The 26,517-nt window shown below is 42.9% G+C and overlaps 2 protein-coding genes across 9 annotated transcripts in view; one reads left to right on the forward strand and one right to left on the reverse strand.

The window, feature by feature from the left end:
- lrrc7 (leucine rich repeat containing 7) overlaps positions 1 to 26,517 on the forward strand; it is a 211,540-nt gene that overhangs the window by 178,846 nt on the left and 6,177 nt on the right. For 6 of the 7 annotated variants that reach the window (XM_052073300.1, XM_052073298.1, XM_052073295.1 and 3 more), the window contains 15 exons: positions 1,211 to 1,429; positions 1,511 to 1,633; positions 4,567 to 4,678; positions 5,526 to 5,739; positions 7,287 to 7,793; positions 8,203 to 8,427; positions 8,519 to 8,747; positions 9,187 to 9,537; positions 9,624 to 9,869; positions 10,073 to 10,285; positions 20,063 to 20,182; positions 20,263 to 20,449; positions 20,570 to 20,835; positions 21,850 to 21,942; positions 25,209 to 25,283. In XM_052073300.1, the coding sequence (XP_051929260.1) occupies positions 1,211 to 1,429; positions 1,511 to 1,633; positions 4,567 to 4,678; positions 5,526 to 5,739; positions 7,287 to 7,793; positions 8,203 to 8,427; positions 8,519 to 8,747; positions 9,187 to 9,537; positions 9,624 to 9,869; positions 10,073 to 10,285; positions 20,063 to 20,182; positions 20,263 to 20,449; positions 20,570 to 20,835; positions 21,850 to 21,942; positions 25,209 to 25,283 (3,180 nt within the window). Of the gene's footprint in view, positions 1 to 1,210; positions 1,430 to 1,510; positions 1,634 to 4,566; positions 4,679 to 5,525; positions 5,740 to 7,286; positions 7,794 to 8,202; positions 8,428 to 8,518; positions 8,748 to 9,186; positions 9,538 to 9,623; positions 9,870 to 10,072; positions 10,286 to 13,025; positions 13,191 to 20,062; positions 20,183 to 20,262; positions 20,450 to 20,569; positions 20,836 to 21,849; positions 21,943 to 25,208; positions 25,284 to 26,517 lie in introns of all 7 variants that reach the window. The other variant, XM_052073302.1, reaches the window with a different exon arrangement.
- The window catches only part of LOC127605710 (uncharacterized), a 284,213-nt gene that overhangs the window by 12,555 nt on the left and 245,141 nt on the right, over positions 1 to 26,517 (reverse strand). The window lies entirely within an intron of this gene.

Raw genomic sequence — 26,517 nt, forward strand, 5'->3', positions numbered from 1 at the left:
ATTAATTATACCACGTCTCATAAAAATGATGACAATAATACGCGAAATCACCTTTTACCTTTTAATATCAAAACTTCAATCAGCTTGTCGGGCTCTGCGAGAAGTCAGAAAATAATAGAGCAAAACAAAATATGTAAACAATGCTTTCTGTTCAATAATCCAATTAAATTACCTCAATTTAAAATCGTTTTGCCATTCATATTGCACTACACATGTTTGTATATTGCTGTGATTTTTTTTTTTTTTTGGTAGGGGGCAATATGAAATTTCACAGGTAACTAAAATTATATTTTACCATGAATGTGTTTTAATTTCAGTAGCATATTGTGTTAAATGCTGCCTACTCGGCATCCGTTGCATCCTGGTATCTTATTCTCTTATTATTTGTCAACTCTGGGCATGTTAAGCACTGTGAGGCACTTTTGTGATGTAGGTCTTCATGAAGAAGTTTGACTTGTCTCATGAAAAGCGACATTTACCTTTACATTGGTTTTCATTCTGACACAGTTTGGGAATTAACTGAATGGCGATCAGATTCCACAAACGTAGACAAACAAAATCCGGGCAAAAATATTGAATCACAAAAGCGCACCAACAAAGTATAAACAGAAAATGCTGGTCAAAAAGAACCAGGAAAACAGTACATTAACAAAAAGCACTTGCAAAGGCAAGGAAATAGGAAACCCGAGATATAAACAAAATGACTAGAGTCTAATTTCACCAAACAAAAACAAAATCGAAAACAAAATGAATACAAGGTGAGAGCCAAGAGAGCAAAAACGACACTGACGAGATCAAGAAAACAATCGAGCAAGAGCAGCAACAAGGTCAATAATCCGACAGAGACATGAGATGTTGACATTCCTCAAATACATGGCTAACTTGATGAAAAGATTGCCAGTTGGTGTGGAAGCTGGAGGGAAGGCCCTCCTCTGTCACCTGCTGGAGACACACGAGAACAGGATCATGACACGTTCTTCAATACTACAAACACTAAAGTTATTTTTTGTGTGCGTATTTTTATGTTGTAATTTTTCATTTGCATAATCTATTATTAATAGATTATACATAATCTCTCATCTCTAATTGTGAAGACAGCAAAATAAACTAAGAATCAAAAGAGTAAATAATCAAAAGACTACAAATTAAAGAAGCTTAAGGTTGATTTAACATTTTGCTCAATAAAAATTGTCCTGATCTATTTCCACAGGTGGAGATAAACCTAAAACGCTATCCCACACCTTACCCCGAGGACCTGAAGAACATGGTCAAGTCAGTGCAAAGCCTCGTGGGTAAAAATGTTCACACCGGCCATGGTCACCAGCATCATCTTAGCACAGGCACTGTCACCTCAGCAGTTACAAACATGGAACTTACACACCATAGTAAAGAGCCATATGAACCGCCATGGCCCCTGCCACCCAAAGAGGTAGAAAACACCCAGTCCTATACGAACTGCATCATTAAAAAATGAATTCATGCATCGTTTGCTTTCATCTATGCGTACTAGGTAACAGACAGAGAGATGCAGGACTTCTCTCAGGCTCAGCTTATGGATCAGGGGTCGATGCATAACTCTGGTATTGACATCCCAAAGCGGAAGGACAAAGATGACCTGACAGAGAGCTCAGAGGTTTGGAACACAAACATTTGCCCCAACTGAAAGCATAAATAACCATCTTGCCAACTTATATGAGGCCACGTCTCTATCCCTATTGTTACTCTCTTTGAAATATTTTAAGACAGAAAATACTTCATTTTGTGACTCAAGTCTTGATTCACCCCCCGGGGGAACAAGGGGGGCATGTTTGACTTCGGGGAACATGCTTTTAAAATTTTTTTACTGTCCTAAAATATGGTGCAGTTGCACCTCCACTCCGTTAGGGGGCAGTGGCGCTCTCATTGTCAGATTTTGCGCAGGGAGCATTCTAAGGGAGGGAAGAGGCGTATGTTGCACTTGGCTTTACTGTGACAACAGTGGCAGATGAGGAAAGATCGGTGAGCTTACACTGTCTAAAAATGTTGGTTGCGGACAGCATGAAGCTAAATAAATTAAAGCGCCACTTAACTCATTGAATACCACCCCTTTTCACTGGAGCAACCCCCTCAATCCCTCACATTTTACTGAATTCCGACTGATTTGCAAGGCCCACAGAATTTTCTGTTCTATGGCTATATATACACGCAACCTGTCAAAAGAAAGGTGAGACTCTCTTCTTTCAGCAGAAAAAAAAGTTTGTTTCTATCTTTCTCCGTTCCTTGGCAATCAGCATTAGAAAACTGTTTTATGGAAAAGGCCGATTTTCTGCAGAAAGCCAGAGAAAATGAGCTTTTTGTAAAAGCATGCATTCCATGCATCATGTTAGGTTTTACCCAATTTTTTGCTTTTGTGACAGCTCAAACAGCTCAATAATGTGTTCCTCCTACAAAAGAACATTGCAAACAATGTTTTTGTCGCAAAATAATTTATTTGCACACAACAAAACTTGAACAATGAACGAAAGTGCAGCTGTGGGGGGAGGATGTTTTTTGGCTTCCATCCAGTTTGTCACCACATCGATTCATCCCACCACGTCCATATGCACGACCTATAAATTATAGAAACATAAAAGGTTGCAAATATATCTTGCTGCAGTGTGAGGTACAATAATAATAATTTACCTTTCTATCAACCACCAAAGCGAGGAGTCGTCATCTTTTGGCTTCTGGTTGGACAATCTGTAATTTATAGAAGTATGTAACACACATAAATGCTCGCATACTGCTATTTACACCATTCATTGCACATTGCTCAGCATCCAATTTGAAATGAAATGGAATATGAATTCATGGTTTTAGCAGAGCTGAGCGGACCAATTGTGTCCTTTTTTTTTTTTTTTTTTTGTCTGGTGAGGACTTTCAGCTGCTTTCTGTTATGTCCGAAGCCACGTATTCGTCCGACAAATCGGGATCCAAATCGCTCTCCAATTCATCGTTTTCGCCGTCGTCATTACGAGACGATTCCAATGACGTGTGCCCGGCGTCGGCCATGCGAAGCAATTGCCGTCATCGCTGGAAGTCGCCAGGGAGAAGATTTGTGGGCGATGTGGGGCATGGGGAGGCACAAAATGCTCTGCCAAGCGATGGTCGCTGAGGTGGAGCATGTTCATCTTCATCAGATGAACTCGAAACTCGGCGTGAGCTATGTGAGCGCGTGTAGCATGCCATGTTTGTGCAGGCCGACGTTCGTTTGACGGGTGCCGCTTTCGATTACGTGACCGAAGCGGCATTTTCTCTTCCACACGAACACCATCTCCTTTGTTGTTTTGTTTCGAGGACACTTTTATATCGAAAATAAAATCCTTTTTAGTTAGTTGTTTCCTTTTCTCCATCGTTGCTAGTTGCTAATGTTCCAATCCACTATCACATACGCCCCTCCTTTACTGTATGCCCTTTCTAGTACTTCTGCGGCGTGATCCTGGTTGAATTTTGCACCACTGCCACTTGATGGCCATTTTTTTGCTATTTAACATTGCCGTCAAGCCTAATCCTGTGGTGAGAAGTTGCATCAGACTCTCTTGCACCCTCCCCCATGAAAAAATGTGATTGACGTATTAATACGTCAAGGGGAGGGAGCGGCTATGCGCTAATTGACGTATTTATACGTCAAAGGGTGTAAATGAGTTAAAGACATTACACCTCAATCACGCTGACGAGCTGCTAGAGTTTTTATCCAGCAAAAACGTGCCGAATATCGCCAACAATCATGCCACTTTGTGACTGCTACCTCAGTAAACTGAAATACAGGTCCCGGCTACACATTGAGCAGGAGCCGAGAGTTGCGGTCGGTGTCTAGCTTCAAACCTCGCTTTGAAAAGCTGTGCGTTGCAAAACGTGCTCATTGTAGCCATTAATCCAGACATCATCTTTGATTTTTAAAAAAAGCCCCCAAATTATTTAAATATTTTTGTTTTTGCTGTATTTTTTTAAATATTGTGCTCTGAGATAATGTTGGTGATTAGTTTGAATGCATTATTCAGTTATTGATTTTATGTAATTTTATATTTCAGTATCGTATGGTTTGACATGGTCAGTCAAAAATATTTATTGTTAAATTAAGGATTTAATGTAATTTTTGAATTTCAGATGCATTTAAATATTTTTCTGTTCCAGTTACTAAAGCTATTTTTTATTGTAACTTGGTCTGTATTTCTTTCTTTTTTATTCTCTTATACGTTAATAAGGATACAGTGTTATTCAAAGGTGTACTTTGACAATTTTATTGACAAATGATACTATTTATAGTATAATTTCTGATACTATAAATAGGGTGGGGGGGCGAGATGTTTTCCTCTTCTAAGGGGGGGGCATGACAAAAAATAATTGAAAACCACTGTGCTAGTGTGATGAAAGTCCCCTTTTAGAGAGCTCTGCATTTTTGGTGCCATAGTTTCTTGGAGATACAATATGACACAAAACAGGATCAAAATTATTTAGATGCGTGTAACATTTTAGTTTCTCGACACCAATTATCCAATGATGCTTTGCCATAACGTAACAGCATGACTACTGATTCACTTCCAACAGGACTCAATGGGCGGCTCACCCAATGACATCCGCATCTCCGACATGAGGCCCACCCTAGTCGAGCCATCGATGTACAAGCCAAAGGTGGTGCTGCTTGGCAAGGATAAGAAAGGTGCTGTTTTACACTGAAACATAAAGGCACGCAGGCTTAAACACATTTAATCTGGTCTGTGATGAAGCGCTCGGGGCTTGCTTGTACCCATTAATTACTACTGTAATAGTGCCACAAAGATTTCTTTCAGAGTTGAACACCGAGAGTGAGGGAAGACTATAATGCTCCTAGAAATTAGTGTTCTCTATGTCCGATAGGTCCGTCTTTTATTTTGACATTTGGATATTTGTTTCTTAAATATCTCACTAACTATAGGTTATATGTTTTAGAAGGATAGATGTGCAAGGTTCCATAAACATCCTAACACATTTGAGAGCATTCATTCATTTTCAATGTACAGTGAACTACTGCTATTCACGGCAGATAGCGAGAATAGGCAAAAGCCACAAAGAATTTACTCACACTAAAAATGTTTGCAATTGGCTATAAATGCCACAAGATGGCGGCAGAACACTTTTGCAAAATGACAAGACAATGGCCTGTGCACAAAAACTGCAAATAGGTGAGTTTTCAGTGAATACCAGAAGATAGGTTCCCAGAATCCCCCGCAAAATGTGTGAAAAGGTGCATGTCATAAAGGAACAGAACGTCATCCGTAAAGAGTGAAAAGGGAATTGAGCTTTTGTTTTTTACAAAGGAAGGAGTACAAAGTTCCCAAGGGCAAAAAAGTAAGAAGACATTAGCAAAATAAACACTCAAGTAAAGTACTGATACCTGAAAGAAAATCTACATCAGTGGGGTAACAGTATATTTGTACTTCATTACATCCACCTCTGTTTGTAAGCAAGTAAGGTAATTTCTTGAGATATGTATATATCGCTCTCTCTTTCTCTCTCGCTCTGTCTAGAGTCTACAGACGAGGAGGTGGATAAGCTCCACTGTCTGAATCACAGTGGCTCCTCGGCCACCTACTCTGATTACTCTCCCTCAGTGGGCTCCTCTGGTTCCTCCAACCCACCCGTTAACACTCACTCACACCCTCGCTCTCACGCCCACCAACACAACCCTGCCCTGCCGGCACCTAACAAGGACCAGGTTCCTCAAACACACTGGACCAACAGGTAGCCACAAATGTCCAATCATGGCTCATGTTCAGTGCCATCTCCTTCGCTTTCTCATAACCATCCATCCACTTTTCATTCAACTCCATCGTCTCAACTTCAAACTCCTTCATCTGTCGCCCTCATCTACCCTCTATCTTTTCACTTTGCTTTATTTTATTTTCCTAAACTTAAATTGTCCTCAGTAGAGGATAGTTTGATCATGTTTTTCCCCCCTCTCCTTCCCTAGTGTTTAATTTCTCAACTAAGATCTCGGGGTGCTGCACATATGGCGAGTAACAACAGGCCCTTTGCACTGGATCCCACGTTTGTCATTGGTTTTCATGTTTCTTGTGCAGATCGTGCCTGTTAAGTCCAAATTACCCCATGGGGAAGGGATAAATAAGGTTTTCTGAATCTGTATCCATTCTTTCCAAGATCCCCCCACCCCCACCCCCCCAAACTCGCATGCCTCTCCGTCTTTGCCATTCTCTGCTTGCTCAGTCAAGAAGCTCATTAGGATGCTGCAGGCAGGTCACAATTCACTCTTTCCTCCCCTGCTTTGAAGTTGACCGATCCAAACATCGGTATACTCTTAAGTGTGTTGAGGTGATTACCACTGAAAATTAAGCTTGTGCAGTGGCTCCACGAAAAGTAAGGCAGATTCAACGTGCACTGTTGTATCTAAACCAGGGGTGTCCAAAGGTCGGTCCTCAAGGGCCGCTGTCCTGCCTGTTTTCCAGCTCTCCCAAGAGCAACACACCTGATTCAAATAATCAGAAACTTTCTAATGCTGCTTCAGAGCTGGCTGATGGGCTGATCATCTGAATCAGGTTTGTTGCAGCCGAGAGAGCTGGAAAACAGGCAGGACAGTGGCCCTCCAGGCTCGGAGCTGGGCATGCCTGATCTAAACCAACCATTTTGAGTCTCAAGACAGTAATATGTTTGAATTCCGTACCATAATAACATCTGCTTTAGGTACTTTACTTGTATATTATACAGAATGTGTTTCTAGTGAAGAAATCATGGGTGTTATCATAAATGGCAGCTCACCCCCTCAATCAAAATTAGCTCGTGTTAGCTCCAGCATTATGAATGAACGCTAACAAAAAAAAGAGACAACAAAAAATAACTGTTTTTGCTACGCACGCATTTGCAAACCACTACTCAGGGAGATACAGGCTTAAAGAAAACCTCAACATCTTTATTTCCCCCACTCCAGCTTTCCTTCCTGTATTTTCTTCAGTGGCACTATCGCGAAACCATATATCATGTCCAGACTTAAAAATAAATAAATACAACGACATGACCAGTACAACAACAGATGTTGTTGAGCTGTTGAACACTTGTTGCCAGAAAGAGTCTTCTGGTTCAACCCTTGTCATCATTTGGCATCCATCCATCCACTGGTCCTGATCATCTTAATCAATAATTTGTGTTTCTCTGTGTGTATTATTCTTTGCACCAGACCAACTCTATCTTTTGTTATTTAAACGTAAATGAGAAACAACAAAATACATTATTATTGGACAGAGTTGGTTTCAATGTTATTCTTGATCCTAATTTAGGCTGGCCCAGTCTTTTCCGAAACCGATTGACTCCAAGCCCCTGCTGTCGCAAAGAGAAACTCCCCCATCAGGGACCATTCAGCAACGTGGAGATAGACGCCCGCTGAGCGAGCCTTTCGACTGGGCCGAGACCCCTCACTATGACAACACTGGATTTGATGCCGAGGAGTCTCCCCTAGACGCTTCATCATCTAATACAAGCCAGGGTAACCCGTCACTGGGTTCCAAACCCCGGAGCCAGTCAACACATGGCCGCCGTCCTCTCCTAAGGCAAGAACGAATTGTGGGCGTCCCATTAGAGCTGGACACACAGACACTCCCCTTTCACAGCAACCAACGAACCACACATGACAACGAATCCCAGGCTTCTGCGCAAGCTTCCCAGAATCCTTGGCAAAATTGGACCCGTACCCCAAGCCCCTTAGAAGACAGGACAGCGTTTCCCTCCAAATTGGACCTGACACCAACCTCAAGTCCAAACCCAGACCGCAAGGTGGTAGACCAAAGGTAACTGAATCAAGAGATCATCAATTTTACTCCTCGGTAGTTTGTCACTTTCTGTTGCATGTGTTTTGGATGCTAGTTATGGTTGAACTCAACCTAGTGTTACTGTGCAAAGAAGAAAAATGTTTCAAGACAAGCATTCCTTTCAAATCCCATCTGAAATTGGGAAAGAGGCAGGACAGACTCTGGACTGGTCACAAGTCAATCCCAGGGCACATTTAGACAAACAACCACTGACATTCATGTTCACACTTTTGTGCAATGCAGATTATTTAATTAAGCCTTCAGGCTCCTTTTTGGAATATAGGAGCTACCCATTCTCTATTCATTAATCATGGCAGAGACTTTTATAACTGTGCTGCTGTTGCCAACCTGTATGGAGGTTTTACCTCTTTTTCCTTCTTGCCACAAGGCGGGAGCAATCATCAGGGCCTCTTCCTGGCAGCTGGTCATATCACAACAATCAGGGGGAGCAAAACAGAAAGGACCAGCTCGCTGTCACCGGGGGCAACAAGGTAACCGTGGTAATGAGTAAAACTTCTGACCGACTCTCTCCCATGATGAAAGAAACAAGGTCCAAATTTAAGAAATCGCAGAGCATCGATGAGATCGACATTGGCACCTATAAAGTCTACAGGTATACTTTTCCATATTACTTGTTTTACCCGCATTGTGATAAGTCGTATTTGTACAGAACCTTTTTTTCTACACTTGTTCTTTATCTCTAGTATTCCCATGGATAGCTACAGCTCATCCATTGAGCAGCAGAGCAGTTTGGACCGCCAAGAGCTGCCAGGTTCCATGGAGCAGACCAACATCGCTCGGTCGCAGTCTGCACCTATGTTAGATGAGGAGCTTGGAATCCCAGCGCATGGCAACCAGAACCAGCAGGGGCACAACCAAAAACCTGCAGTCCCACATAAAGCCTACCACTTTGACCAAAATTATAATCCCCAGGTCAGCAACATGCATTTACGGTAGATGCATGTTTAAAGCTTTTATCACACTGAGCGGGGAATAGAAGCGAATGTTTGCGCATCTAGCAAATGTTTATCCCTTAGGCTTTATTCAAGCAAATAAAGCCTTAGCAAAAAGCTTGCAAAGACATTTCCCAGACAGTCGTAAACGTTTTTTCATGTCACCGGTATTTTGAACACGTTCAAAATTATTGCGACCATGAAAACTGCTGCAAACATTTGACTAAGGTCTTTGCAACATTTGCTACATTCCCAAACACTCACAAGCCTGAACGTACTCAGTGACACACCACCTTAAAGGATATTGTAGCTGTTTTTAAGCTTTACTGCATTTTTGTACAATAACGTTTAGGCAGGTTAATATTCTCTGTACTTTGAAAATGAAACATTAGTCACCATCAATAATTGTAACCAACCAGGTGACCATGGACAGACGGGCCCCTCCGCCTTTCCCCAATACACCAGATTATGTCAACCACTCATCAAAAGCATTGGAGTACATCAATCAACCTGGGAAGACATTACCTAAGGAGTTGGTGAGCCCTCGGTATCGTGCTTACCCACCACTGGAGATGTTCTCTTTCCCGCAATCGCCAATCGGTCAGGATGGTTCCACCAGTCAGCAGCTGCAATCAATCCCATCGCAGCGTTCTAGACCAGGGTTTTTGCGGAGAGCAGACTCATTGGTAAGCTCTACCGAACTAGCTTTGTTCCGTAGAGTCCACGAGGCCCAGCAGGAAGCCCTGCAAGAAGCTCAATACAGACAGCAAGTATGAAATGAGAATGTATTATTATTTACTATGCCATTATAAAAGCGATGTTATCCCTTCAATCAAAACAAATTTCTCTTGTGCAGCATCAGGGGGACCCTCCTCTTTATAGTCGGGCACTGGCTTATTCCACCCCCATGGACCATTCTGCCAACATGGTAGACAACCAGACGCAAATGATGCACAACAAGAGAAATGGACGCTACGATGACGATTATCCCAGCTACCAGGAACAGAAGAAACCTATGATCGGTTATCCAACCAAGAGCTTGACTCAACGTCGCCCGCTGTCTGCTAGAAGCTACAGCACTGAGACCTATGGAGCATCTCAGGTGTCTCACCTCAGTAAATATCATAAATGTTAGCACCACTGCATATGCTGTCATTTGATGGATAATCAAATTCAAATATTCATACTCAACATGAGTATGAAGTCTGGTTCCTTGTCAGTGTCTGTTTAGCCATACAGGAGTGATATTTAAAAGGGTATGCAGTATCATAAAGTCAGTCCAATTGACTGTTACTTGACCATCAGGCACGTCCGGTGTCAGCTCGTCCCACCATGGCGGCCCTCCTGGAAAAGATGCCTCCTGACTACACTCTGGCAACCTGCCCAGAGAAACCTTCTGACGACACCATCAAAGTACGACCTGTTGTATCGCAGAAGCCTGAAGACATCACCTCCAAAATGCCCGCCGATTGGAGGCAACAGCTGCTGAGACACATTGAGGCCAAACGCCTGGATAGGGTATGTTGAAAGGATCTGCACATGAATGAGCAGTCACACTTACACATACTCACATCACATATACAGTCTATGTAGACTCTCCCTGTCTGTATCTATGTGAGTTTGGTTGATAGACTTGACCAGATATGCATTTGGCTGCATGTGCGTGACTACTCCACACTATCACATCTTCTCAGCCAACCTACTGCATAGTCACCACTGTAACCAAGTGCAGAAGAAACCATGACGTGAAATGGCACAATCTAAAATTTTTGAGACAACACTTATTCTTACAGTTAATTCAACAATAATAACTCACTTATTTAAATGATTTACGGTGTCATTTTGAATATAATTTGTAATGTATTTGAAAGCAATTCATAAATCATTAAAGGGTACCCTTTTTGTACATGGGTAGCCTTGATTTTTAAATGTAGTCCCTTCAGTAAGGATGAATATAGTTGCAGTACTACCATTTTCTGTAGAAAACCCTTAACCCTTGCAATATTTTAGAAAGCTTGCCACGGCGTTAGTTTTAGCAGGTCTAACTCAGCCAGAAATAGAACAATAAATAAATAACAATGACTTTCTTATGGGGCGACCAGGTGGTTGATTGGTTAGCGCGTCAGCTTCACAGTGCAGAGGTGGAGGTTTCTATTCCAGCTGCGGCCTTCCTATGTGGAGTTTGCATGTTCTCCCTGTGCCTGCGTGGGTTTTCTCCCGGTACTGCAGTTTCCTCCCACATTCCAAAAACATGCATGGCAGGCTGATTGAACACTCTAAATTGTTCCTAGGTGTCAGTGTGAGTGCGGATGGTTGTTTGTCTATGTGTGCCCTGCGATTGGCCGGCAACCGGTTCAGGGTGTCCCCCGCCTCCTGTCCGATGACAGCTGGGACAAGCTCCAGCACGCCCTGTGGCCCTTGTGAGGATAAGCGGGTCAGAAAATGGATGGATAGATGGATTGCGTTGAGTCATTGTATAACGTGTCTCGCAAGTCATTGAGACCGCTTTGACAGCTCCAAAGTGAATGCCTTTGAAATAAAAAAACTAAACAAAAAAAAAACAATGTATAACACATACCTAAACATCTAACATGTTATAAGGGTTAATATTGCCTTTTTTTAACTACTTGGAATAAGTTATCTGCATTCCAAAGATTTTAAGCAGGTTTATTATATTAATAATCAAGTGCTGACTTACAACTTCTATCGTGTATGTACCCTGTACTCAATATGATCACCACAGTGCACCACACACACATAATATCTTAACCGCAATCACGAGTCTCCTGCCCCAAACCAGATGTCTGCTGTAGTTCAAGACTGATTTGTAAGCAACAGCGTTGTACCACAGGGCATGCAGATGACCAGACAATGCAAAGAGGAGTATAAAGAGAAGCAATAATAGCAGCTAATAATCTGGTAACTGCATTGCATTTCGAAACTCTTCTTATCATATTTATTGTGGTGAATGATTTGTGTGGCACGGTGTTCAACAGGTTAGCACGTACGCCTCACAATGCAGAGGTTGTGGATTTGATTACGGGCCCTAGCTTTCCTGTGTGGGGTTTGCATGTTCTCCCAGTGCCTCCCACATGCCAAAAACATGCATGGTGTGAGTGTGAGTGTGTGCGTGCCCTGCGATAGGCTGGCAACCAGTTCAGTGCGTATCCCACCTACTGCCCGAAGACAGCTGGGATAGACTCCAGCACATCGGCGTATAAATGGATTAGAAAATTGATGGATGGATGAATGACTTGCAAGACACGTTATACAAACACTCAACACAACCAGTTGCTCCTCTATTTGTGTCACAATTGCGCAATCAGGTGTGAGGCTGAGTGTGTGCGTGCCCTGCGATAGGCTGGCAACCAGTTCCGTGCGTATCCCACCTACTGCCCGAAGACAGCTGGGATAGACTCCAGCACATCGGCGTATAAATGGATTAGAAAATTGATGGATGGATGAATGACTTGCAAGACACGTTATACAAACACTCAACACAACCAGTTGCTCCTCTATTTGTGTCACAATTGCGCAATCATAAGGTTGTCTCCTAATAATTGGCTATTGTTCCGTTTCACGTCACAGCCACAGAGTCAGTGAATTGGCTGAACTCTGTCTTGACAACACACACAAAAAATCGCAAATGTTAATCTTGACCAAGTTGTATACTGTTTCGATTGTCGGCTTAGGCCTTTTTATGATCAAATCAGACACACCACACCACAGGATAATCATTCAGCAGAATCTGAGATAGCCAACAGTCGAGCCTTTGCTGACTTCTGAAAAGAGGGTGCTCCAATTCAGTCTGACTGTTCAGGATGTATGTGGGTACCTTGCTTAGATGATGCCCTAAAAAGGGTATTGATTCGAGCCAGGTTTCTCCAAAGATGGGTCATTTATTTCCACCTAATTGGACAACAAAAGAATGCGAGACATTTGCAGTAAGGAACTTGATGAGTGTCCCATGCAAACAACGTTTAGGACCCACAAACAAATGTGCTTCTTGTTGGAATGACATTGTCCACCAAATGCTGCGCGTATGAGTACAATATTCACTGTGTGTATGATCAAACACTAGCTAACATTTTTCTGTGCTTTCAGTAACTCTGCACTATTTTTGTGTTTCTTATCAGTGTTATTGATGTGTGTCTTGAGTTCAGTGTGTCTCCCCAATGCTGCTATGCACTCTGTGTTGTCTAAGCCGCTCATCTCTTTTCATTCACCCATGTCATGTGATGTTGTCTTCTCCAATCAGAGTGGTGTCCTAAAGCACAATACGCTCACGCTGGGCATGCTCTGTCAGGGCGGGGGTCACGGCCAGGGGCGCAGCAGTACTTTGAACTTTAACGTTTGCAATAACGCTAAACTTGAGCCCCCTGCTGGCCGCTGGCTGCCACTACCTCCTCCTCCTGCTGTTGCTGTGAGTACCCAGACATAAATGTTTCCCAAAGCATAAAAATGCATCAAAACATGTAATAAATACGTGTTACAATTAGATTATTGCACAACAGTTGAGAGCTGTACATAATGTACAAAAAACTAAGAATAAAGAATATAAATAAAATAAATGTAACTTTTAAGTGCATCCTCATCGTTTTTTGCCCTCTTTAGTCAATGTTCTCGCTCAGAAGTGGTTTTTGCTCAGGGCTTTGTACAGAACTGATGTACAGAAGGACGTTTGCCTTTGTCAGCTTTTAACAACCCTTTGAAAATGTCGAAGGCAAACATCAACATAGTGAGCGATCACCCGACTGATGAGCACTTTTTTTGGGTGATTCACATTTATATAAAACTATCAGAACATCTCTTGGCCCGAGGGGCTAATGACGAGGACCCTGCATAGACACATACAGTAGTCCCTCTTAGCCAATTGGATGCCAGGATGATTCTGTGTAATAGCCAGGGCAATAGGCAGAGCAGCTAAAGTATGTTGCATTCAGGGTACTCGGAACTGCGAGTAACAACCCATACTGTATTTTTTGCCTTTTGTGTCTTGAAATTTCTTCCGTAACAAGAGGCAATATTTTCCTGTTGAGTTTCGTAACTTGAGAATTTCGTATAAAGAGACGTTTGTAAATAGAGGTCCCACTGTATATTAAACAAAGAATTGCCGAAATAAAGAATGAATCAATGAATAATATGTAATATTGTTTACACAAAATGAAAATCACTTTTACAACAATGACAAAGTAGAAAGAGGTAAACTTACAAGCAAACACACAAAAAGCATGTTGTTTCATGTCGTAGTCAGCAGTTTGTGAGTTGTGGATCTGTATTTCATTCACTCTATGTGGATTCTTGATTTGATGTTGTACAAGAATGTATTCTTTAATGCTGTATCACATCCAACACATATGTGAAGGACTCGATGGTGGGACAAGACAAAAGTCATAGCCATATTATCCGGTGGCCAAAAGGAGCAATCCTTGCTGCAAACACAAAAATTCTGGAGAAAAAAAAAACAACAACAAAAGAAGATGCAAAAAAAGGAAAACACACACATGCAAATTGAAAACCACAAAAATGAAACCCTCGCTAAACAAATGTTACAAGTAATAAATCCTGTAAAAACACAAACTAAAGAAAGAAATGTTGCAAACATTACAAACCTTAAAATAAAATAAAAACGGCAAAAAGAAAAAAAGGAATTATGAAAGTTCACACCACCAAACGAAAGTTTGCCGAGCCACTAGCGTGCACCACAGGACCAGTCCTGTGAGACCAGATACTGCCCATATTCTTCCATTTACCTGTACCACTTTCCTATTTTTATCATGAAATTAGATTTGCTTGTGTTAATTAGATATCATCCAATCTTTTATTAAAAAAACACGGTTCAAGCCATGTAAAAAGGCTGCTCTACTATAATGTAAATGATAACATCCATGTGTTTAAAAAGACAATTCCAGTCCATACTCCGCACAGATGTTTCGGTAGACTATGCCAGCCACCTGGTTATGGCGTTCCATGTAGGCTTTCCCTGCCAGCATCTTACACCCTGCAGTTATGTGTTGGATCGTCTCAGGTGCCTCTTTGCACAACCTACACCTTGGGTCTTGTCTGGTGTGGTATATCTGGGCCTCGATGGCTCTGGTGCTCAAGGCCTGCTCCTGAGCAGCCAGGATGAGTGCTTCTGTGCTGTCCTTCAGGCCAGCCCTCTCTAGCCACTGATAGGACTTCTTGAGATCGGCCACTTCAGTTATGGTCCGGTGGTACATCACGTGTAGTGGCTTGTCCTCCCATGATGGTCCCTCTTCCAGCGCCTCATCTTCTGTTCCCCATTGTCTGAGACATTCTCTGAGTACGTCATCCGTTGGAGCCTTCTCCTTGATGTATTCATGGAGCTTGGATGTTTCCTCCTGGACAGTGTCTCTCACACTGACTAGTCCCCGGCCTCCTTCCTTTCGGCTTGCGTACAGTTTCAGGGGTCTGGATTTGGGATGGAACCATCCATGCATGGTTAAGAGCTTTCGGGTCTTAATGTCCGTGGTCTGAATCTCTTCCTTTGGCCACCTTATTATTCTTGCAGGGTATCTGATCACTGGCAGGGCATAGCTGTTTATTGCCCGGGTCTTATTCTTGCCATTGAGCTGGCTTCTTAGGACTTGCCTCACTCGCTGGAGGTATTTGGCCGTAGCCGCTTTCCTTGTTGCCAGTTCGAGGTTGCCATTGGCTTGTGGTACTAGTAGCTGTCCTCAATGTCTGCTATTGCTATTTTTTCTCTTTCTTCTTTCTTCTTTCTTCTTTCTACATACATTCTTGCTGCTGGAGGCTGTAAATTTCCCCAGTGTGGGACGAATAAAGGATATCATATCTTATTGTTCCTTCAGGGAGTGAGAGCCCTTCAGTGCGGACTACCTTTCCTCTCTTAGTCACCATCCGACTACATTTCTCAAGCCCGAATGACATCCCGATGTCGCTGCTGTAGATCCTGGTTGTGTGGATCAGGGAATCTATGTCCCTTTCGCTCTTAGCATACAGCTTTATGACATCCATGTAGAGGAGGTGACTGATCGTAGCTCCATTTCTGAGGCGGTATTCATAGCCTGTCTTGGTGATTACTTGGCTTAGGGGGTTCAGTCCTATGCAGAACAGCAGTGGGGAGAGTGCATCACCTTGGTATATGCCACATTTGATGGACACTTGGGTAAGTGGCTTGCCATTGGCTTAAAGTGTGGTTTTCCACATCCTCATCGAGTTCGCAACGAAGGCTCTTAGGGTCCTGTTCACCTTATGTAACTCCAAGTATTCGGTGATCCATGTATGTGGCATCGAGTCATAGGCTTTCTTGTAATCAATCCAGGCTGTGCACAGGTTGGTACGTCGGGACCTGCAGTCTTGTGCGACTGTTCTGCCAACCAGGAGCTGATGTTTGGCTCCTCTGGTATCTCTACCAATGCCCTTCTGCGCTTCGTTCATGTATTGATCCATGTGTCCACTTATCTTAGCCGCAATGATGCCTGACATGAGCTTCCATGTTGTGGAGAGACAGGTTATTGGCCGATAGTTGGATGGGGCTGCACCCTTCAAGGGATCCTACGGTTAGCCATTCTGGGTGAGTCCCATCCCTCAGCAGCTGGTTCATTTGTACTGCTAGGCGCTCATGGAGTGCTGTGAGTTTCTTTAGCCAGTAGGTGTGGACCATGTCCGGATCTGGTGCTGTCCAGTTCTTCATATCTGACACTCTTTCCTGTATGTCTGCCACTGTTATGGTAACTGGGTTCTGTTCAGGGAGGTTGCTGTGCTCCTCTCTCAGGGTCACCAGCCATTGTGCACTGCTGTTATGTGCAACCTCCTTCTCCCATATGCCTTTCCAGTACCTTTCAGTTTCCAGTCTTGGTGGGTCAGCTCTGTTGTTAGGACCCTGCCACTGAGCGTACACTTTCGCAGGTTGTGTTGCGAACAGCCTGTTTATTCGTCTGGCCTCATTCTCTTTCGTGTACCGCTTTAGGCGACTGGACAAGGCTTGGAGCCTTTGTTTGGCAGTTTCGAGTGCTTCAGGTATGGTCATCTGGATGTACCGCTCGGGTATCGGCCTTTTCATCACACCTCTCTGGCCCTCCGTCAATTGACTCACATCTTTCCGGGCCGCCTTGATCTTAGCCTCCAACCGTCTTTTCCATGGTGGGTAACGTATCTCATGGCTTCCATGGTTGCTCTTATGGCCCAGAGTCTCCAGGTTCACTGATGCTGAAGCGTATATCAGCTCATTGGTTTCTGTGATCGTTACGGTAGGGATCGCCCTCAGTGCTGCATTCACACTTCTATGAGACTTTCAGATGGTACTTCACATAGCCGTTGTAATCGGTTTCTAGGTTGCCCAGCTTTCATTCTCGCCATGATCTTAACTTTCAGGTCAGTTGCTGCCTCGCTCAGCATTTCCTTCATTGGTGCTGGCCACCCAATCTCATCATCTGCATTCATTGGGGCTTGCCTCCCAATCTCTTGTATGACCTCCTCCTCTGATCTGGCAGCCTGGGGCCCTTCACCATGGAACCTGCGTTGTACCTCATCAATCTCAAGTTGTGACAGCAGTTGTGCCGTTTGTGGATGTTGGAACACTGAGCTACTAGTTGTTTCGTGGTCAACCGTGACTGTGGATTTCGAAGTAACCATTTAGCCCACATTCTCTGCATGTAACCCCTCTGACTAGGGTTGCTTGAGTAGTAGCATTCCAACAGAGCCATGTTATCGCATCTCGCCCATCTCCGCTTTGTTCCAGTAGCCCATTTTTCATCAAGGTGCTCTGGTTCCCCAGCACCTGACGCAGACCTCGTTTGGCCGGGCGACGTCTGAGCCGGCATGTCATTCGTTTTATTGTCTCTCATCATTGTATGAGGTAGGCATTAACGTGAAGGATCTTGCCCAAGGACCCACACTGGATGGTGTTATGTGCTCATTTTTGCCCCAAGCGGGATTCGAACCACCGTCTCCCGTATGCCAATCCGATGCCTTACCAACTGAGCTATCCGGCCGCTATATATATATATATATATATATAAAAATCGTGATCATAGATAAAGGGCAGAGGGAAGCCGTTGTAGTGGATGTAGCGGTCCCAAGTGATGGAAACATCGGGCAGAGGAAAGCCGTTGTAGTGGATGTAGCGGTCCCAAGTAATGGAAACATCAGGAAGAAGGAACATGAGAAACTCGAGAAATACCAAGGGCTCAGAGAGGAGCTGGAGAGAGCCTGGAAGGTAAAGGTGACAGTCGTGCCTGTGGTGGTCGGAGCACTTGGGGCAGTGACCCCCAAACTAGATGAGTGGTTGCAACAGATCCCGGGAACAACATCGGACATCTCAGTCCAGAAATGTGCAGTGCTGGGAACAGCAAGGATACTGCGCAGAAGCCTCAAGCTTCCTGGCCCCTGGTAGAGGACCCGAGCTGAATGAGGGACGGACACCACCCGAGGGGTGAGACGAGGATTTTTTTTTAATATATATATATATACCGTATTTTCACGACTATTCGACGCATCGTACTAATGGCCGCAGTCTCATTAATGCGTGACATTTTGTATGTGTATGTATTTTACACATACACAGGACGTATCGTACGAATAGCCGCAGTTTTACAGTGGTAAAACATACGCCAGCTTAAACATACGGCATGCATGCGCGCACTCTAACACGTTAGCTTGAAGCATACGGTAGCATGCCAAGACATACAGATAAGATAAAAACACGTTTTTAAAAAGGCAACGAAAGCAGAACTGAGTTCGGGTGTATTTTATTTAGCCATCGTACAATGTTCTCACGTTTTTCGATCAATCATCACCCAGAAATCCATCAAAGTCCTCATCCTCTGTATCAGAAGCAGAGGACTGCACATCCCAGTTGTCATTGAACGCATCACATGCTAGTGTGAGTTGCTACGCATTGCCGAGCGGAAAGAAGGAGTAGCAATAGCAAAGTCAACATTTCTCTCGTGTGAAGCTTTCCCACATTTGAAAGTAAAGAACAGAGCGAAACATGGTGGCAGCGCGTGTGTGTGTAGAAAGAATTGAACAATTGTGCAAGTACCGTAATCCATCAAAAACGCCGCGTTCCCTCTCGTTGTTGCGTATTGTGGCGTAACTCGCCCAGCGCTGCCTCTCACTCTTTGTAAAGTTGTGTTTGCCATCGATCATTGTTCCCATGCTGTTCGCAACTTTACTTTGAACGCCCGGTTGATGCCAATGTCCAGCGGTTGGAGTTCTTTAGTCAAGCCTCCGGGAATAACGGGAAGCTCAGAGTTCATTTGCTTGACTTGATTTTTCACCGCTGCTGTGAGATGGTCACGCATGCCAAAAGCATAACCGGTGGCTTTAAGTTTTAACTGAGCTTCGTAGGCATGTCTCTTTGTCGAATTTATTTCAGGGGTTCTTAGAAACCAAAACCGGAGTTGTTTTGCAACAATGCACATTGCCACACGCTATACAAGTGTTGGTACTGGCTTGAGGCGTCCACTTACACGCCCACCCTTCACCATTGGCGGACTAGCTTGTCTGTCCTCTCTCTCCCTCTCTCTCTCTCTCTCCCTCTCCATATATGTATATATACACGCCCACCCTTCCCTGATTGGCCGACTTCTTTCACAGTCACTTCCGCCTTTTCTCTATATAAACAGCGTGTCGGCTGTCAGTCAGATTTTGGAACTCAGCGCATATAAAGGACGCTCCGCACCATAAGGCGTCCTGTCCATTTTGGAGAAAATTTAAGACTTTTAATGGCGCCTTATAGTCGTGAAAATACGGTGTATATATATATATATATATATATATATATATATATATATACACATATACACATGTATATATATTTTTTTTTAACAACCACAACAAAATTGTGTGGAAGCGTTTGACATAAATGATTTAGAAAAGCCTTTTCTTTTCTTTTAATTGGGAGGATTTTGAAGTTCAATGTTCAATCATTGGTATGATATTTTTAATGATGAAAATAGTTTAACCTGTAGCACAAGTGTAATGATATAAATATTCATAGTCATTGTGAAGCAAATGATGATAGTAAATCAAATAGACATGCGAGAAGCACAAGCACAGGTGAAAAGGTGAGTGCAGGTATATGAATAATCATGACTAAAGCTAACAAACAACATATGGGGAAAATTTCCAGTGCACGCAGAAAGTTTCTGAGCCGAGGAAGCAAACAAATAATAAATAAATAATGTTCCATATTGAAGCATACAGGCAAAATCTAAAAGATGCTGTACTTTTATGTGTTTAAGTACATTGTTGCCCTCCTTAAATTCTTGCCAAATATTATTCTGTCCCTCTTCTTCTTTCTCCTAGAGCCCTTCCCAGCAGGCTGCCATGCTGGATAACGACCAAGAGAGTGTGTCAGGAAGCAATCAATGGGCTCCCTACTCACTTGGCAGGAGAGATGTCCCACCTGACAACCTCATGAAAAAGGTCAGAGCTGACATAAATGTTTGGGAGGGAATAAAAATAAGCAGATGTGTTTCTTTAAAGCCTCCTTCCAATTTGCACAGGGAGGCCACTCTCACAACACCATGATCGTCACCTCGTCATCCTCTTCCTCAGCCACGACACCTCATCGTATGGTTGGCCAACAGGGTTATGATGGGGGAATGATGAATAAGGGGGCCCAATATCAGCCAGGAATGCCTTTATCAGTCGTACCGTCAGGAGGGCAATATCAAGGAAACGTGCCTCAAGGTAAATGCTCATCTACTTTATGTGTAATTGGCTCTGACGACTTGGGGATATCACGATTTCGATCACATTTCCTCGGAAAGTTGAATTGTAGTGCATCCATCCTTTGTTTTTCCCATTTAGCGCTTAACACTCCTGGCCAGGTCTACTCAAGTGCTGGCCTGCCCATGGCCCTGTCCTCATCGGGAAACCAATCCCAGTACAACCTGCATACATCCCACACATCACATCAGCCTTCACACCCTCCCAACAACCCCCAATACCACAGCAACCAGGGAATGGTCCATAACAACCAGGTGGTGACGACCCACACCAACGCACGGCCTCAGAGCGCCCGTTGTCTTCTCCAAACTAAAGGCCAGAAGAGCACTGAAGGTTTCCAAGAACAGGTATTTTACGCTTTCCTTCTCATCTGTCTGTCTAATGCAGCCTCATCCACTGCAGTTCCAAAGCTCACTTTTGAAGGTCAGTGGGCAAGAATGTTGTTATCATTGTTTCGTTTAAAATGTTTGTTTTGTTTTCGTAGTTGACATCTGCTAGGAAAAGCAATGTTTTTGACAGTTACTTCTTCACTCAAAAAGCTTAGTTTACTTCTGTTTCTCAATTTAAGTAACCAAGAGGCATGGGCCAGTTTACCGGTTTGACTGACAGTTTACCAGAGTTGAGTAAATGAGCCAAATAATTCTCTAATTAACTTTTCCCCCCTTCTTCTTGATGAATAGAGAGGGGAGAAGAAGGGTGAGTTAGTTACACATGGAGGAGGAGGGCGGTAGACAAATAAGACACTCGAAACACGGATGCCTTTTTGTTAAGATGCATCATCCAAAAAAAGAAAATCGTGCCAGCAGGTACTAGTTTAACCCAAGGACAACATGAGTGTCTGTTGTAAAAAAAACAGCTCACCCGTGATAGGACTTACTAAGAACAATTAAAACAAAAGAAGAATGTTAACATTTATTTATTTCTGTAAATGTGACATGGCACACATTTCTTTTGGAACAAACATTCTATATTTTATTGAAAAATAAAATTAATTGTGTTCAATTGTATTTTCCCAAATATTTCGAAAAATATCATTTTACACGTCTAATATTAGCGCATTGATACTGCTATATTTTTCCTCGCTGTTAGCATACTTTCAGAATTTAATATCGGCCCGCGCCTACAAACCACACAGTAATTACTATTCCTGAATGTCTGAGTTTCTGTATTCGCAACTATGCTCTATAATACATTTCATTTTGCCAGTCTTATCATTCCAAATTTTTTGGCAATGATTTCTTTGACGCTGAAGATTCTGTGAATAGTGCTACGAGAACATGAAAAATGTCCGTGTTCATTCAATTCCAACTTTGTTGCTTGCAGTATACTTCCAGTTGTCTATGTTTTTTCTCTCTTTCTAGTTGTGTGTGAGAATAGAGAAGAACCCTGGTCTTGGTTTTAGTATCTCTGGTGGCATCAGTGGTCAGGGGAATCCCTTCAAACCCTCCGACATGGTACGACCCAACCCAGCCTGCCGGGCAACCATAACCTCCCCAGATTTGCTCAAGAGATGCAATAGAAGCAAATATGCTCTATAGCACCTTTTGCTTGTTCTGTCTGTGTTTGGGCAGCTGATATTGACCTTGCTAATGTTATATCTGTAGGTGTAATGTTGTCTTAGTTGTACTTACTTATAACTTTCCAATGTAAGGGTAAGTTTCAGTTGCACTCATCTACACGATCACTTATATGTGTTGGCATCATCCGATAGGAATACGGTGCTTAACTAGACCACCTGTCATAAAAAGGCAACGAGACCGTCCATAATGCTTTAAAGAGGACTCTTTCAATTTGAATGAGTGCTGAACATTTTAACATCTTGAACAGGAATGAGCAATTTCAAACTCAGTTTTTGTACATACATTTGAGGCAAGTCATTGGGCTTTGTGTAATCAGAAATTGATCATAACAATAGTCAGTAATTGAACGTGACGTTGGCCTCTTACTGTATATACATAATGATTTTTTTAAGACAATAAGGTTTATCCATCCATCATTTTCTAATCTCTTTATCCTCACAAGGATCGTGCTGGAGCCTATCCCAGCTGTCTTCGGGCAGTAGGCGGGACACCCTGAACTAGTGGCCAGCCAATCGCAGCGCACACATTGACGAACAACCATTCGCAGTCACAACCATTCGCAGTCACGCACAATTTAGAGCAGGGGTGGCCAACCAGTCAGAGACGAAGAGCCTTTTTTTTACTGTGTTACTGTAAAGAGCCACATCATACGCTTCCTCGCACACACACACACACACACACACACTTTTTTGCCCAAAGATCGACTTTTGAAGCGACCAACTTCCCACGATCGATCTGATCGCGCACGTGCAAGCACACACACACACACGTGTCTATGTCAATCAAGTAACGGGATTGATGATCGGCTGACGTAATATGTTTTCTGTATTTAGCACCTTTGTTTGAATGGCATCGCCACTGCCGAGGTGTCTTCGCCGCTTATCGTGTGAAAGCCCTGGAGCCGCATTGAACCAACCAAAGAGCCGCATGCGGCTCGCCAAAGGCGGTTCGGCCACCCCTGATTTAGAGCATTCAGTCAGCCTGCCATGCATGTTTTTGGAATGTGGGAGGAAACTGGAATAAGTCAAGAAAACCCACGCAGGCACGGCGTGAAGAGGGGTGGGAGACGGATGTGCTAACCTGTTGACCACTGTGCCACCCAAAAAGGTTTATATTTACCTTTAGTAGTTTCAAGTTGTACTAGCAAAAATAAATACAAACCTTCTTTTATAAAGAAAAGAAGGTTTGTTGACGGACTGATGCCAAAAGTATGACCTCAAACTAACCTTGGCTACCTTTGTGCACAGAGAATGCAAAAGCCACGTTCGTTATTGTGGTCTCCTATGTTCATTCCAATTTCTTTCTACTTTGTGTGTTGACTAATATGTTGGGTTATGTCAATCGCCGAGTCCAATTTATTTTTCCCAACGTTTTTTAGAGTCAAGCAACACTTATTTGCTTCTACAAGAGAACTATGTTTTGCCATTTTAGTTTTCTTATTTGTGTTAAGAGTTTTATGCATGAATAGTTACAAACTATATGCTTAAGTGATTAGGAAAAAAAACTGTCATTGGGCAGTTGTGGCAAAACTTTTCGTGAGTGGTGGTCTAATAAATTTAATCACTGCACATTATTGTTATTTAAAGGTGCTTGTTTTTGTTGTATCTATATTAAGTATGCACGTGCATTGTGGTGTTATTTAAGCACATTCCAATTTATTTCTACTTCTTCTGCTTTGAGTTTGCACTTGTTGGCCAGTTTCAGGCTCAGACTGCTACACTCAGCCATACAAAGCGTTGTTGCTTGTGATAAATATTTTGGGAAGGTTGTCTCGCTCAGTCTGTGGATTCCAAATTTGACAGATTCTGTTGCTGTTTATTAATTATGATCTTGAAAAAGCTGAAGAGACAGCTGGTCCAGAGAGAATTTGTCGCACACTATTTTAATGCCTTTCAAGGCGAAAGTCTAATTGTCAAGGTGCTATTTTTCCCAGTTCACTCTGGGTCATGGATGTTTTTTTTAGCCACATTTATGTTCAAATTTGAACTTTGCTGCCCTGAAAGACTTAGCTGCCGTCAATAACAGATAAACTGTAATCCAAGCTGTTTCCTGTGATGATGTTATCCCGAACCTCCCTCCCCTTTCAGGAGGTGCCATCGGCCTTCTTCTGTATTTTAAAACAGTTATTGTTGATTGATTTAACATCTTGCCATGTCAGAACACTTTTGGCATGCCTTCTCCCTTCTGTGTGTGACTAACACTTCACAGCTTCACCTGTTAACAAGCGCATTTGTAAATTTGTAATGTACAGTGAGCTCCATATGACACGAGGAGGAAAAGTATTTGGGTTACCTCTCCTTGGGCTAAAATGTGAACTAAAATTAAATCTCACAATACCTTTTACTTCTGTGTCAGCACAGTTTACCACACTTTATGTCATTGCTATATCAAATTTAGCACACAAAAAAACATTTATGAGGCTCACTGTTTAAATGCCAGTGACGTAAGAGAACTTATACTTCCGAAACGGGCACCTTTGTGTGCCGCGTATCTGTACGTGTTTACTTTGTTTGTTGGTGCTCCGGTACTGTCATGTACATGAAGTATAGTTCTGTATCACCTGGCATCCCCCCCCTACCCCCGCACCCCATGTTGCTCATCTCTCAATCGTCTGTTCAACAGGGGCATACAACCTGTTGAAACACATTGAGTTAATACAGCCACATTGTTCCACCCTGTGTTCAAAAACATCTTTCACCAAGATGTGAAAAGATGTTGGTGTTTTTATAATCTCTGCCTTGAGTTGTTTCAAGAAAAATGGGACTGTCTACCTTCTGCCCTCCCACTACCTTATTCTTTGCCCAATATAGTAGACCTATTATCTTTACATCTCTTAAGTCTTCAATTGATGAACCAGAGGGAAAACATTTTGGTGCTGAGTTGCTTTATGCAGTGAAGTGTTAAGAAAATTGAACTAACTACTCAGATCACTGGGATTCATGACATCTCAGTTTCTAACAACGGATGTACTTGCATGCATCTCTAGAATGAGAATGAAGAGAATGCCTATTAGCTGCCCTTTTTTGGCAGACACTATTTTAGTGGGGAGGCGGTGGCTATTAAGATGCAATAAGAAAGGCAAAGATTCTAAACCATCGTGTCCCTGTGTTGTCCTAACCTTGTATCATTTTGACTTATAGGGTATCTTTGTTACTAGGGTACAGCATGACGGGCCTGCTGCATCTTCCCTGCAGCCTGGAGACAAGATCCTACAGGTAACACCTCTCACTCATCAACAGACGGACCAGTAACCACCATGTTCTTCTTCCCTCTCATACCCAGACCCCCAACCAACCTCCAGACTCTTTCCCTTTCCTTAAAACGTGAGACAGGTCATGGTTCGGTTTAGTGCAGCCAACATGCTGACGTTAACCCGTCGTCAGAGCCCAGCAAAAAGGGGTGTCATGAGCCACGGGGCCGATGCATACGTAGAGGCGATCCTAATAACAGCCCTTCTTAAATTAAATGCCAACATGTCACACTGTTGACAAATGCGGCTTAGCCATTTCCTGAAAACGTCTTTGCCGGAGTAGGAAGTGCTTTGTAAATTTGCCAAACCATAGCCCAGACCAAAACAAATTTGAAGATCTGTGCAGATATGAAGAGGGCTGTGTACCGAAGACAGTGTTGTGTCCAAGGTTCGGCAACCCGAGGCCAAGGCCAAGGACTTGCCTCCGAGGCCGAGGCCGAGGCCAAGGCCAAGGACTTGGAAAATTTTCAAAGGCAAGGCTAAGGACTTGAGAAATGTTCTGAGGCCAAGGACCAAGGACTTGCCTCCGAGGCTAAGGCCAAGGACCAAGAACTGATTTTGAAAATGAGGCCTAGCCAAGGACATGTATAAAACAATGCTATCATACCACTTGGCAGGTCCTCATGATTTGCAACACCCCTCAACCATAAACCTTTGCAATCCCTTGAATGAAGTGTTTTCCGTTGCTCACACAGTCAACTTGTATGCGGTGACTTATATAGTTAAACTATTTTTCGGTACTGTGAAAATTACGCCACGGAAACGACACGCTACCGGTAACGATTGTGACTGTGAAATCCTCAGGCTTGCTGTAGTTTGTTTGTTTGTTTGTTTTGACTGAGATATTTTCTTGCGTCCCAAAAACGCACATTGTTTGGAACTTTGCGTCCCGTGGGTTAATTATGCGTCTAGGACACGGGACGCAGAGGTAACGAGATGGCTGATTTCTAAACATTTTCTGAGTACTACTATTATTACCACTCCCACTAATACTACATTAATTAATTTAATAGCTTCAACTTCACAATAATAATAAAAAAGAATCAAATCAACCGTGATTTTAAACTATGTGTTATCACTAGAGCTGTCAAACGATTAAAATATTTAATCTAATTAAAAATGCAATTGTCATAATTAACTCAAATGAACAAAAAAATTAATCGTGATTACTCACATATTTTTTATCGTTTCTGAATTTC

The sequence above is a fragment of the Hippocampus zosterae genome, chromosome 8 (genome assembly GCF_025434085.1).
Source record: "Hippocampus zosterae strain Florida chromosome 8, ASM2543408v3, whole genome shotgun sequence".
In the NCBI taxonomy this organism is placed as follows: Eukaryota; Metazoa; Chordata; class Actinopteri; order Syngnathiformes; family Syngnathidae; genus Hippocampus; species Hippocampus zosterae.